This window comes from Marmota monax, unplaced genomic scaffold, assembly GCF_021218885.2.
Source record: "Marmota monax isolate L192 unplaced genomic scaffold, Marmota_monax_Labrador192_F-V1.1 WCK01_AAM20220418_F8-fsc00520, whole genome shotgun sequence".
Lineage (NCBI taxonomy): Eukaryota > Metazoa > Chordata > Mammalia > Rodentia > Sciuridae > Marmota > Marmota monax.
Genome location: NW_026694854.1, coordinates 155,955 through 171,225, shown reverse-complemented (window position 1 = coordinate 171,225; position 15,271 = coordinate 155,955). Strand labels below are relative to the sequence as shown.

Genomic DNA, 15,271 nt, shown 5'->3' with positions numbered 1-15,271 from the left:
TTTTTGTATTTTATTTAGAGACAGGGTCTCACTGAGTTGTTTAGCATCTCACTTTTTGCTGAGGCTGGCTTTGAACTCACAATCCTCCTGTCTCAGCCTCCCGTGATGCTGGGATTACAGGCATGTGCGCCCAGCAAGTTTTACATTTTTATGAAGTTCAACCTTTTGTCTTTCAGATTTGTGTTTAGTCTAGGGAGGTCTTTCCTATTCCGTTACTGTAAAATATTCTCATGTAGTTCTTAGTATATGTTCACATTTTGTGTGTTTAGCTAAGTTCATAATCCATCTGGAATTTACTTTTGTTTATAACACTAGGTGGGGATCTAAATTTATAGCTTTGAAAATAGATGGCAGTTATTCAATGCTATTTATTGGAAAGAACATCTTTTCCCCATTGATATGAAATTTCACTTTTATCATAAATAAAATTACAGATAGGTTTTGTACTCTGTTCTATATCATGGAAGAGTTTTCTATTCCTATGCCAACACTGTAGTTCTCACTACTATGACATGGTTTGCTTTGACATCTGGTAGTATAGACACCCCTTGTTTTTCCTTTTCTTTGTTTTTAATGTTCTTGGCTATTCCTGTGCCTTTTCTCTTTTATATGAATTTAAGAATCAGCTTGTCATAGTTCACAAATGATCCAATTGGAATTATGGTTCTAATTTTATTTTATTATGAATGAATTGGAAGAGAATGGACATTTTTATAAAATCAAACTTTCCATCCAGCATTATGGTATATCTCTGTCTTTATTTAGGTCTTTAAAGTGCTTTAGTAAAGTTAACTTGTTACAAAAAACTGAATCTTTTACATTTGTAGCTAGTCTGAATTCTATATATTCCATGTTTTTTAAAAAATACTTTTAGTTGTAGATAGGCACAATGTCTTTATTTTATTTATTTTTATGTGGTGCTGAGGATTGAACACAGTGCCTTACATGTGCTAGGCAAGTGTTCTACCACTGAGCTACAACCCCAGTCCCCCATGTTTTGTTTTAATTGCCCTCCCTAGCCATATATGCAGTCATGTTTTAGCAAGATTTTATGGCCATCCCAATTTGTACAAATCATGTAAGATTCTTTAAACACTGCATAATATGGTAACATTAATTCTTAGTAGAAAAGAAGTACTAGATTTAAAAATCACAAAATATGGGACTGTGCCCCTCAAATTATTAGCTGTAAATTATTTAACATTTTTTTCCACTCTGAGATTCTTATCTGTGAAACACAAGTAATGATTTTAACTACCCACAGGGTCATTGTGAGTATCCAGTGAGACAAAATTTGCAAATATTCACTATATGAACATAAGGGGCTATCAGCAGAATCCTTGCTTTTTTACTAAAATACTTGGAAAAAGCTGAATGGGCAAACATTTGTATTGATTTAGGAAAATCTGGAACATTCCAATAAAGAAATTATATTTTTGCCTGTTACAATAGCCCTATAAGTTAAAAAAAAAGGCAAAACTCATCAGAAAACTTCTTCAAAATCTCATTAGAACCAGTGCATGGATGTGTAATGAGAGCTTTAGAATGTATAGTTGCTATGATTTGCTAAGCATCTTCTAGACTCTAGCACCTAAGCACTTCACACATATTAAATCTATGGGATAGCTCTTGTTACCTCCATTTTTAAGAGTTTCTTTTCTTCTTCATTTAATCTTTCAAATTTACTAAAAAGTTGCATGAGTAGGAAAAACTTCTGTGCAAACTTAACTCAGATTCTCCAAAAGTAAACATTTTACTATGTTTACCTTTTAAATTTCTTTCTATGAATATGTGTGTATATATTGTGGGTATATTTAATTTATATTTTTATTATTATATTATTATTTTGGAAACATTAGAAAATAAGTTGAAGATATAATGCCTTTTCACAACTAAATTCTTTAAGAACCCTATGTTCCAAAACCATGAGACAACTATCAGAACCAAGTAACATTGATAAAATATTACTATTCAAAACTGGACTATATTTAAATTTTACCAGTTATTAAAAAATACTGTTTGTAAGTGGCATCTTTTCCTTTTCCTTAAGAGTTAATCTAGGATCACTGTTGCATTTAGTTGTCAAGTGTCTTTGGTCCTCTTCAACTTGAAAGATTTTATTTTTTTTCCCTGCTATTCATGACTCTGACCTTTTGGACAAGTACAGGAAAGTTACTATATAGAGTGTTCCTCAGAGTTATCTGATATTCTCTCATATTTAGATTTATCTGATATTATCTCATATTTAGATCTGATATTTTCTGCTGTAGGCAAGAAAAGCAGAGTTATTCTGTGCTATTATTAGTTCTTCATATAAGGAAGTATAAGGGGTGTATTCAAGCCATTGTTTTAGGTGTTGAATTTTATTACTTGACTAATATGGTATCTGTAAGAGTTCTTCATTTTTAAGCATTTCTGTACTTATTAGTTATCAAGTAGGTAACAAATAGAGTTACTCTGAAACTATGTAAAAATTCTGTTTCTTAAACTTTCACTCATAGTAAAATAGTTTCAGTATATGCTGATAATCTTTATTTGAATCACTTCTTATGGTCAAGGTAGTTTTCTAATCCCATTATTCTTCCCATCTTATTAGCTAGCATTCTAACTGAAAGGTGGCACTTTCCATTCACCTCTATTTATTAATTTTGGTATGAATTCAGGAACTGCTAACCATAGTCAATATGTTGCCATAGTCATGATCAAATGATCTCACATTTGGTCTGTGAAGTCCCCTTCAAGTTGTCTCTGGTATCCTTTTGACATGACCCTCTTATTCTCAAGGCACTTCTTTCTTTTTAGTACAAGTTCTCCTTATGCTTTCCTCCTGGATCTGAAACCATCCCCTGAAAACATGGCTCTCCATGTTTTTTTTTTTGTTGTTTGTTTTTGTTGTTATTGTTTGTTTTTGTGGTGCTGGGGATTGTACCCAGGGCCTTGTGCATGCAAGGCAAGCACCTCCATGTTTTTCATTATGGCTGTGCCAGTTTACAGTCCCACCTGCAGTATGTAAGAATTCTCTTTTCTCCACACTTTTGCCCACACTTTTTATCTCTTGTCTTTTTGAGAACAGCCTGTTAACAAGTGTGAGGTGATATCTCATTGTGGTTTTGATTTGCATTTTCCTGATAATTAGTGATATTGACTACTCATAATATCTTCTTTGGAAAAATATTTATTCAAATTCTTTTGCACGTTTTTAAATTATTTTATTTTATTTTTTTTCTTGAGTTGACTGAGTTCCTCAAGTATTCCAGAGATTAACTCTATCACATATTTGGCTTGCAAACATTTTCTCCCATTAGGTGGCTTGCCTTCCATTTTTCTGAGTTGTTTTCTTTGATATACAGAATATTTTAGTTTGATGTAGTTCCCTTGTTTATTTTTGCTGTCATTGATTGCACTTTTGCAGCACATGTTTTAGGATTGTCTTTTCTATTTCTGTGAAATGTGCCATTGGAATTTTGATAGAGATTGCATGGACATTTCACCCTGGTTTTAATGAGGACAGACTTTTCATTTGTGGGTGAGTATGAGGGTGCTGGCTGGGTAGAGTATGGCAGGTCACATTCAGGGAAGGTCCAAGTGGGTAATCTGTCTGCAGTTCTGTTAGCTGAGATTTGTCTTGCTGAAAGCTGGGTAGTCCTCAATAGCCAAGGCTAGGGATGTCTGAAGAGGCAGTGAGGTCTGCTGATATTTTTGGTGAATGCCAATATTTGGGTCCACTGAACATCAGTGACAGGTGACATTTTCCATATGACTTCCAGACAATGTAAAACTTAGCTCAGGGTCTTTGCTTATATCATAGACTTTGCTTATATCATAAACCCAAAACACTTTTTTTGCATTCACTGTGTTTTCTCATACAATTTCAATAATAAGCATTTATAACCAGTATCATCCTAGCCACATTATAGGATGACCATTGGAAATGCCACTTTCTCCAAGGATAGAAGGAAAGGTATATTTTATTCACTTTTTTCTACCTACCAAATATGAATTTTATACCATTTCTAAAAGGCAACATCTGTTCACCAAAATGCTGTCATGCTTGTTTATTCCATGTGTGCTGTGTATTGTTTTAGCAATGCCAATACCAATATGTTCACCCAAGGAGGAAAAAGAAAAGTCCAGGTAATGGTTTACAAAGAAAGTCCTTTGATTATAGTTGTGGTCAATGCTTCCAGGAAGAATTTAGTTTTTAAGGATAGCATGTAGTAGGCCCAGAGGCTGAGGAAGAAATACAACTTACTTGGACTGAGAGAGGGATCTATTTACTGAACCCTAAGTGTATAGAATAAAGATACCCTTTCTGTGATAGTTCTCTTGGCTTCTTTGGTGTACCAAAGGAAAATAAGGGAAGTCTTAGTTTGAAGAAAGTGAGAGAAGTTCAGGTAAACCATATATATTAAATATTCTTTAGGCTATTTTAGCTTAATGGAAGTACTTTCTTTGGACCAAGTGATCAGAGAAATTTATTAAAGTTTAGATTTACAGCCCAAATCCTGGGATGATATTTAAATGTCCATATTTGTAGACCTACACCAACTGAATATGAGTGATGGCAGGTTGGGAGCGTGGTCAGCATTTTAAACAAACTTCCAAGGTGATTCCAATGTACTCTTGAATTTGAGAACATTTGCACTGATTTAGATTCTTGTGATTGTTAGACCTTCCAAATGATCTCTATGCCCTTTCACATTTTTTGCTGAATCAATTCTGGGATTGCTTCACAATCTAATGCCATTGGTCAGTTACTTGGAAGAAGCAAGGAGCCAATCTAATTCCACATGAGACTGAAATCCTTGCAGAGAGGAACAGTGAAATGAATAGGAAGCCAGAATTTGTGTTTGAATTTTGGGTATATCATTCACTACATATGGCCATGAAAAGTAATTTATTTTATTGTGATTTTGTTTGCTTATTTATAAAATAATCAGCATCTTCCAAATTTCAGACAATAGGATATGACTTTTCAAATTAGTACCACCTGTAATATTAAGACTATTTTCATAGTTACTTAGTTCAATTTCAAAAGCAACCTTATGTCATTTCCATCATGGGAAAACTAGCACCATTCATCATAATTAGAAGTTACAACTATAAAATATGTAACAATTAAAAAACTTAGAGTATATTATTGATGCTCTAAAATAATCTCATCTATAATTAATGATATTGTATTATACTTTGGGAAATAGTAAATTAAATAATAGTTAAGGTAATTTTTCATTCTATAGATCTATGTATTTATTGGAGTTATGTTGGAAGTCTTCTTTATTTCTGGAAAGGGGAACAGAGTCCAATTTCTGAAATATCAGCTTTGTGTGATTATCAAGCAAAAATTCTATAATAAAAGTATGAAAAAGTAATGGCTCTCCCTCCAAAAGAAATGGCCTTTGATGCTACTCAAATATTTAATTAAATTCCTATATCAAGTATACAGTTTGAAACAAGAAATGTTTTCCTTTATAACTTCTGCTAATCTCATCTGCCTTTTCAAACTTGTAAAACTAAATTTGGATTAGAAAAAAAAATTACAATTTTAGCAGACATGAAATTCCATGTGAGTTCACAATGCACATATTGTGCTTTCTTTAGGTTATTGTGTGGTGGTAGTGGGGAAAAAGTTGGGAGAAAGGTGTTTGTGGTGATGAATTGAGGGTGGGACCTTCTAGGAAGACATTGTCTAATACATTCAAGCTGTATTCCAGGGTCTCATTTATATTGCTTATCTTTGAAGTAAGTGGTCACAGTTGCCCTTAAGATTTGTCACATTGATTATTATCAAAGGAATTTGTTGTGGTTCTGTGAACGCAACATCAACATAGTTGGTTCATTCAGTAGGGGGAAAAAGGATAATAAAAACTAGTACAAAGAGTAACAATTGTCTCTGTGTTATGGTCTCTGTAGTATACATTTTGTCCTTGTTGTGCAGAGTTCTCTCTCTCTCTACTTCCTGGGGCCATGTCTTGAGTTGTTTCCCTTTACCACACTCTTCTCCTATGATGTTCTGTCTCACCTCGAGCCCCAGAAAATGAAGTTGGCCATCTATTGACTAAGATCTCTGAAACTGTGAGCCCCAACTTTTCCTCCTCTAATTGTTTCCTCTTCTAATTGTTCTTGTCAGGTCTTTTGGTTGCAACAGAGAAAAAGCTGACTAAAACATTGTGAGACTGATTTATCTCCTTGTTCATTGGCAGTACTGAAGTAAAGATGGGCACAAACTCATCCCATTTAGATATGGTGTTCTATTCAACAAGAAGGAAAATTGTCCCCTCTACTGGGAAAATGGTAAATCAATCTTTTTATGAGAATGACCGATTAATGGAATGAAAGTGGGTGTGTGTGTGTGTGTGTGTGTGTGTGTGTATGTGTATGTGTGTCTGTGTATGTGTGTGTATTTCCTCCTTCCAGTACTTAATAGGAAATTTGCAAGAATGGTTTCTTAATTTCCTTTTAGGTGATGTCAGTTACTTTGAATATATGATTAACTTATGATTTTGATTTAGAAAAGTATGCATGATACACATGCACAAATACATAATAATTTTGTATTTATGAACCTCCTTATGTCAAACCCCTGAGCTTTAAATTCCATCAAAGAGAGAGAAAAATCCTTTGGGGGTTTAATAATGACTGGAGTCAGATATTAGCATGCTACACTGTACCCTTGTATCAACATTATTAATGTAGAAAATACTCAAGAGTTAAAACACTCCGTATGCTACTACTAAGATTAAATGAAAGCAAAGAGTCTCATGATTTGATCAAATTATTTGATGTTTCAACTATAAGAAGCAAATAAAAAGGTGATTCTCATTAGAGACACTGATGGGTTAATGTAATCAAATACTTGAGAAGGCAACGACTTAGTTATAGGTAATGAGGCATTTTCTTTGACCTTCACTTATTCATTCTCTGGTGCTCTTCTTTATGTCGGTCTGAGTTTCTGACACATATCAGCTTGTTTGTCTCTGAGCTTCTTTTAATATTTCATGAAAGGCAGATATAATGGCAACAGATTCAGTTTTTGTTTGAGAAAATTTCTGCTTCTTTTTCACTTTTGAAAATTCCTTCTCAGGGTCTAGAATTTTAGGGTGGCAGATTTTTTTTTCCCACAACACTTTTTCCTCTGGTTTCTAACAAAACATCTTTAATTGTCTGAAATTTGAACATAGGTATGCCTAGTGTTTTTTTAAAAAAATGTTTGTTCTTTATTTTGGCACTAGCCTGATTCGTGTTCTCACGTTGTTGGATCTGTGGTTTGGTGTCTAACATTAGTTTTAGGTAAATTAGTCATTATCACTTCAAATATTACCTCTGTTTGCTTTTCTTCTCCTTCTGGTGTTTCTATAATATCTATATTACACCTTTTATAGTTGTCCCACAGTTCTTGTATATTCTGTTGTTTTCTCTTGTAGTCTTTTTTCCCTTTGATTTTCATTTTGGGAATTTCTATTTTCACGTCCTCTCAGAAATTCTTTTTTCAATCCTGTCTGGTCTACTAATGAGCCTGTCAAAGGCATGCATAATTTCTCTTATAGTAGTTTCAATCCCTAGCATTCTTTTTATTTTTCTATGAGTTTACTTTTTTTTCTGCTTGTTTTATCCATCTGCAATATCCACTTGCATATTGTCTACTTTTTTTCCATTATGAGAGCATATTAATCATAGTTTAAAACATTTCTATTCTAATTATTTCATAATCTTGTCATATCTGATTCACTGAAGAGGCTATTTTATCTCCTATGTTTCCTTGGTATCTTGTAACTTTACTGAAGTTGTTGAATTGATTTACCCATTTTTAAGTGGAGCATTTAGGGTTTTTTGTGTAAAAGATCATGTCATCTGCTAACAGAGACAGTTTAATGTCTTCCTTTAGTCGAAGTAGAGTCAACCATGCTCTAGTTTGGTTATCACTTGCACAGAATATCTTTCTCTTTCTTCATTTCACTTCTGTGCTTTTAAAGCCGAAGTGGGTCTCTTATAGGTAACATATACTGTTAGATCCTGCTCTTATTAATCTATTCAACCACTATTACCATATTGTTAAATTGTTTTCTGACTGTCCTTCTTAGTTCCTTTATTTCTCTCCTGTTGTCTTCCTTTGTGATTTGATGATTATTTGTAGGGGTATGTTTGATTCTAGAGGTTTTCTCTTTGTGGTCACCATCAGACTTGTCTGAAATATCTTACAGGTGTAGCAGTCTATTTTAAACTGATAACTTCTATTACATATAAAAATTCTGAACTTTTGCTTCCCCCCACCACACAATGTGTACACTACAATTACAGATGGAATTAGAGAATTCTGAATTTGACTCTATATTTGCCATTACCAATGAGTTTTATATTTTCTAATGTTTTATGTTGTTACTTTATGTCCTTTCACTTCTATTTGAAGAAATCTCTTTGGGATTTGTTCTAGGTCTAGTGGTGATAAACATCCTTGGCTCTTGCTTATCTTGAAATCCTTTCTTGCTTTCTAAAGGACAGTTTTGACAAATACAGTATTCTTGGTTGGCAGTTTTTGTCCTACACTTTGAATATGTCCTCTCGCTCTCTCTTGGCCAGTAAGGTTTCTGTTAGAAATCCAGCCTCATGGAGACTCTTTTGTATGCTATAAGTCATTCTTTTCTTGCTGCATTCAACATTTTCTTTATCTTTGCCTTTTGTCAAATTGGTTATAATGTGTCTCAAAAAATATACTCTTTGAATTGATCTTGCTTGTCCTCCTTTGTTCATTTGCTTGATGATGTCTGATAGGTCAGGTATGCTTTCTTGTCTTTTTTTTCCCTTACTTTTTCTTTTCATTTTGCTCATTGGCTCATTGTCAATGACTTGTTTTCAAGTGTGCTAATTCCTTATTCTGCATGTCTGAATCTGCTGCTTTTCTGGTTTTGTTTAGTTATCTAATCTCTTTTGCTGTCTTGTATCTCACTGAATTTCTTTACTCTGATTAGTTTGAATTATTTGTCAAGTAACCCAGGGATCTCTATTTCTTTGGGGCTAGTTATAGGAAATCCATTAATTTTCTTTGGAGATGGTGTTTGCCTCCTTCTTTGATATGTGTAACCTTGAATTAGTATCTATGCATTTAAAGAAGCAAACACTTCTTCAGGTCTTTATAGACTAGTTTTAGCAGGTGAACACTTTTTTCAGTTGGTTCTCTGCCTTGATGTAATTGCTTCTAGGATCACAATTGACTGAATCTATAGCAGGTTACATGGCCTCTGATGGATCTTGTGGTTGGCAGGCCTGTTATTTGAGGCTCAGCCAGTGTGAATCTTGTCTGGCCCCTGGGTACACTAGAATGCCTCCAGGATCTGGGTTAGTAATGTTGGAGCTGGAACAGGGGTCTACTTCAGGGGTCTACAGTTATGTCCATAGACAACAAATTTGCTGCTGGGTTCACAGAAAGTTATGTCTCCTATCAGGTACCTGGGAAGGCTCTCACCACGTTATTAGGTGGGTTTTGGGGAGGCAAGACCAGAAGAGAGTCAGAGGGATACTTCTGAGACTGTAGTCTATCAGTCTACCTCCAGGTACATGGTACATGGTGCTTCTTGCTGGGATCCTGGGATCTGTTTTCTGGAGTTGCTTCAGGATCTGCAATCTGACTGAGACAGCAAGCAGAATCCAGGGGCATGAAATGGGCATATCTCATTGTGGATCCCTAGCCTGCAGCTGAAAGGGGCTGGAGCTTAGTTGCAGGGCTCTTTCAGGATCTAGGCAAATTGGCCTCCAAGGACAGGGACAAATGTATCTCCTAGTGGGTCACTATGCAGGCAGGAATGTTTCCATATGGCTGGGAGCAGAGAGAGCTAGGTCACAAGTCATTTTAGGGTCCTCAGCTGGAGCCATATTTGACAGGCCTATTACCTAGGGCATGAAGGGGAATGATTCACCCTTGATCCCACAGCAGGTGATGCTGGTGGCAAGATGAAGGCCAAACAGAGCTATATCTAAGACCACAGGAGGTGGGGCTAATTCTGGGTCTGCTACCAGAGTATAAATCTGCCTTTTCAAAACAGGCCTTTTTAGTCTTGTGCTTCACTGGGATTTTTGTCACTTCCTGCCTGATTCTCAAAATTCCTTCCAAAAACACATTTTCTGTTGGTGGCTGTCAAAATTATTGTTGCTTTGGGGGGATATGAGTGTAGAACCTCCTATTTTGCCATACTATTGGCCAATCGAATTGAATTTTGAAGAAGAAAGAGGAGTTTTTGAGCTAAAAGGCAGTAAATGGAGAAGGGTATTCTAGGCAACTGGGAAAAAATGTGCACAGATTCAGATATACACTAAGCTGTCACGTCCAACTCTATCACATATTCATTGCAAGAACTTTTGCTTCAAATGTATCCCTGGTGATGTTTAACACACAGAAATACTTTTGTCTAAAAGACATCTCCCATTTCATAGTCTAAACTTCTGAAGAGAAATTATCCTCAGTGTTACTTAGATTTTCTATAGAATTTCTTTTCTTGCATAAATTCCTTCTACCAGTATTCATTTGCTCACCTTTTAATGGTTGGCTAAAAGAAGAGATAGAGATCCATCGGGATCAGATCCATCAGTGACATGTCATTCTGGTGAACTGTGGAGTTATTCCAATTAACTAGCAAGCAGCTAACATGCTCCAAGACAAATCAGAGAAATGGAAGGCAGTAGCATCTATTCCGCCAACAAGGGCATTTTCTAATCCAAGTTACATCAGGTCTGTTATGAATTTGGGGGTAAGTCAATTCTTCAGACAATTATATCCAGGAAACCCAATCATCTTTATTTAGCACCAGCTGCTGTAGCCCATTATATGTCATGTCATATATAACACTTTAGAAATTGTTGCAATTGCATCCAATTCTCTGTATCTCCTTTCCAGGACAGAAATAATATTTGCTGCAGAGAAAGAAACAGGAAGGCTGTGGAGTGGTGGCTTGGGACATTGTCTTCTGGAGACAAAAATACAATATGTGAGAAGTTTATATGATTTTGAATATAAGCCTATATTTTTCATAAAACTGATTATATAAGCTAAGCCAATATCATTAGTTTATCATCAACCCATTATGGCTATGACTTTAGTCACTATGTCTCCAAGGAAGCAAGTGACAATTTCAACTACAATCTTTACACTTTCCAAATGTAGATTTCTAATCCAGATCTCTGTCCGGAGATCTATGTGCATATATATCCAACTGCCAAGTGGACAGATGTCACTTCTTTCTCTGTGTGTAAAGCATTTTCCTAATGAGAAACCTGAGAGAGACCATAGCTATCTCCCTCCCTCTTTATATTTTGTGGGTCAGGCCTTTTAGATCTGGACTTCTAAGTATCCCTGTATCCCCCCTTCCCAGTGTTCTAGTGCAATCCTTCTTCACTTTTCATATGGCTCCCTGCAGTAATCTCCTAAGTAAATTTTTGGGTTTTAGTTTTGCTCACATACAATTTCCTCTACAATGAAGCCAGATGGATCTTTAAAAAATGAATATCTGATCAAGGCATTTCACTGCTTGATTCCTTTGAATGACTTTTCCTTGCTCTTTCAAGATAAATACCAATTCTGTAATGCAGCATGCATTTAACATTTCATGATTTGGCCTTGTCTCTGTCTTCAGTCTCATATATCTCTTCTCACCCTAACCTACTCTCTCCCTCTACAACCTCTGTTATTATAAGTAATAACAGTTAACGTCAATTGAAAACTTACCCTGAGCTGGAACTATACTAATATATATATATATATATATGTCAGTATTTTCCAAACTTTACTAGTGATGCTTATCACCTGGGATCCTTGCTAAAAATATAGTTGCTGGTCTTTGTCCCAGACTTATTGAATCATAATCTTCAGGGAATGATCTGGGATGCTGTCTTTTTTTCTTAAAAAGAAAAGGCCCTGTGGGTGTGACTCATCATCTCAGAAACTTGGGAAAACACAGCTTCGTGTAAACTTTTATTTAAAAATATAATGAAATAATAACTGTTATTAGTCTCATTTATAGGTAGAAAGAAATGAGGCTTAGGGGAAAGAGACATGGTTAAATGATTGCCATCATTATGGTTTGAACCTAGACATCCAACCCCAGCATTTACACTGCTGCTATGGTCTGCTTTCTGCTTTTCTCATTTAAGAGTCAACACATGTTCTGTGTTTACTCTTCAACTATCTGTGCCTCTTATGTTTTAATGGGAGCATAAGAGTCACAGATAATAGTTTTACTTGGAAAATTACCATTAGTTCTCATAATTCAACTCAGACTGCAGCTTTCCTGGAGCCTTCTTGTTCTGGCTTGGTTGCCTTCCTATGAACCATCCTGTTAATGTGACACATCATTATCTACATCCTTATCTGATTCCCTAATAGGCTATAAAGAGGCTTATTTCAGGACCTTCTGCATCCTTATACTAGCAGAGTGGCATATACCACAGAGTGGGATAAATATCTACTAAATGAATAAAAAATGTAGTGTCATTTGGAAAGTGCCTGGAATTTAGATGCTTTGAATAGATGAATCTGGGCTCACTCCAGTAAATTATTTGTTTTGAGGTATTGAATGCTGTGCTTTCGAACTAGGTCATTCCCCTATTGAACTCACCTATTTTCATTTTAGGAGTATTTGAGGAGAGATTGGGAATCCAGCCCATTCCTTTTCAAGTTCAAAGAAATGAAGCATATGTTACACACTGCAGTGGCCCTAGGCAAGACCAGATAATAGGAAAGGACATGGAAGTCCCAGCACCGAACAATATTATAATAAGGAGGAGTCTGGGCTGGTGATGTAGACTCAATACCAGAGTTCAGAGCGTCAGAGGGGTATTCTGACATGGGATAAAGGTACTCTTGATCCCTGGAAACTGAAGTGAGTGTGAAGCAAAATTAAAATATGAATGGAAGCAATGTTCACATGTGGTCTTGAGGCAACAGGGAGTGCCCTGCCAGGGTGGCGGTGGTGATTAAGACTTTTAGAACAGGAGGCTTGGTTGGGTCCAAATATTATGGACTATAAGATGTCTGTATTATTGGGATTTCAGCAAATGCTAGTGATAAGGCTCCCCTTGTGTCAGGGGTGAGGAACTGGGCTCAGCAGGACTGAGATTTCCATTGCTGTGTTCCACCACTAGGGCAAAGCATTGGCCCTGAAGAGAGCAGAGGGTGGCAGACATGAAGCCCATTCATGAGTGCTGCTTGTGTCTTGGTTTTTCTCTTCCCAGTTGTTAGTGGGAGGCAAGGAATAAGAATGGATCCATGCACGGGGTAAGCAATGCTAGTGGTCTGCGGGAGTTTTATTTAGGGTAAGAGAAATTTAGGGAGATAAGATTTTTTTTTTTCTTAATTTGGTATACTTGGCTTTGCTGTCATAATTTAGGTATTACAAAACAATGTTGAGGTCACCACGTTGGAGATTTGGCTAATGGAATTCTATAACAAAAGTGAATAAAAACGTTCTTTGAAAATATCTTTTTCCCAAGACAGTCATATGAAGTCATGAAAAATGAGACTCCATAGGCAACAGAGCAGAAGCATGTTTTAAGAAATTTTATCTGAAGCCTCAGTTTTATTTGAAGCAAAAACTCTTAAAAAAACTGTAGAAGAAATATTTCATTTGCTTTAAAAACTATTTGTAGGAATTGTGGAAGCACTCTTATGTGGGCAAAAGAAATTAGGGTCTAAACATTCAATAAGACAGAAGAATGATTTATTTGGAGAAGAGGTTATATTGCTACACCATTGAAAAGGCTGACATTGAGTAGAATTACAAGCAACAGTGTATTGCTGTGAGAGAGTTACATGTTCAGTGCTAAATTGATATGTGAACCATACAGATTGTGATCTTTTGAATAACCATGACATATCTTATAAATGCAGTCACTGAAATCTTATTAAAATTAGAGACACAAGATTCAGTTCCCATTTGCAACGCCCTGCCTTAAGATGCGAAGCCTTGACATCACCACATCCCAATCAGCATAGGCTCCCTCCAGATGGCGGGTTATCTCAGTTCCTGCTTCATAGCTGCGTCGGCCGTGAAGTAAGCGCCAATTATCAAAAGTAATCACATCACCTAAATGAAAGAATTTGTGTTTAAATGATTTACAAAGCAGGCAAATATAACAGGCAAAACCCCACTGCTACTCAGTTCATATCAATAAACACTACATTTATTTCTTTATCCAAAACTGCACATTTGCTGTCACACTAATCAACCTCTAGATGCAAACTGCTTTAGGCCTTGACTCTTAAATCACATAGCCTGGTAGGCTCCTGTGGACACCTTAATAATTCTTACTTGGAAGATCTGCTCTGTGTAAATCTTTTTATTGTTTTTACTGCTTGTCACTTATCTCTTAATTGGGAAATTGTTCACCTAGTTGAACAGTTTCAAATCATTATAAAGACAATGATATTCTTATTTGGTCTTTTATATTCCCAGTCTTTTATGGACATTATTTTTAAGATTCATAAGAACTCTAAAAGAGAATTACCCTTTCATACATGAGAACATCAAAGCTTCAACAAATTGAGGGATTTTCCTAAAGCTACATTGCCTTCACATGGTAAACCTGGATTCCAACTATTTTCCCCCATGGTGTTTCAGTTTACACGTTGCCACTCTTAAAATCAACATGCTGTGACTGCGTGGCAATGGGTTTATGGTGATTTCTAGTCTTTTTATTATGCCAAAGTTCAATTCTAAAAATAATTTCCACCGTGCATGGTGGTGCACTCAGGTAGTCTCAGCTACTTAGGGGGCTGAGATGGGAGGCTCACTTGAGTTCAGGAGTTTCAGACCCATCTTGGGAAATATGGCAAGACACTGTCATGAGAAAAAATAAGAAAGACAGATAAAGAAAAAAGAAAAGAAATAAAAACAATTACAGTAAAACAAATCTTCCATTTGGCCAAATCAAGAGCAGAGAGAAATTATGCCTTTCATTACAGATAACAAAAGCCTTAAGTTCAAGAGAGTCATTGCACAATATGTTAAGAACAATGTACTATATTGTTGAAAGTTGCCAAGAAAGTAGACTTTGTGTTTCTACTGTAAAAAAAAAAAAATACCTATGTGAGATAATGCATATATTCATTAGAATGATTTAGCCGTTCCATAATATATACATGCTTCAAAGCAACATGTATATGACAAGTATATACAATTTTGTTTGTCAATTAAAAACAAATAAATAAAAAAAGGCTAAATTGTGGAGGCACTTCACTTAGCAGAGATGGTCCAGAAAAAAAAAAATCAGTGTTTTTTGCGCCTTT

General features: G+C 35.7%; 1 protein-coding gene across 2 annotated transcripts in view; it reads right to left on the bottom strand.

Moving 5' to 3' along the window:
* Positions 1–13,686: 13,686 nt before the first annotated feature.
* The window catches only part of Bbox1 (gamma-butyrobetaine hydroxylase 1), a 64,656-nt gene continuing 63,071 nt past the window's right edge, over positions 13,687–15,271 (bottom strand). For both annotated transcript variants that reach the window (XM_046426362.2, XM_046426363.2), the window contains one exon: positions 13,687–14,069. In XM_046426362.2, the coding sequence (XP_046282318.1) occupies positions 13,909–14,069 (161 nt within the window). In that variant the 3' untranslated portion in view covers positions 13,687–13,908. The remainder of the gene's footprint in view (positions 14,070–15,271) is intronic.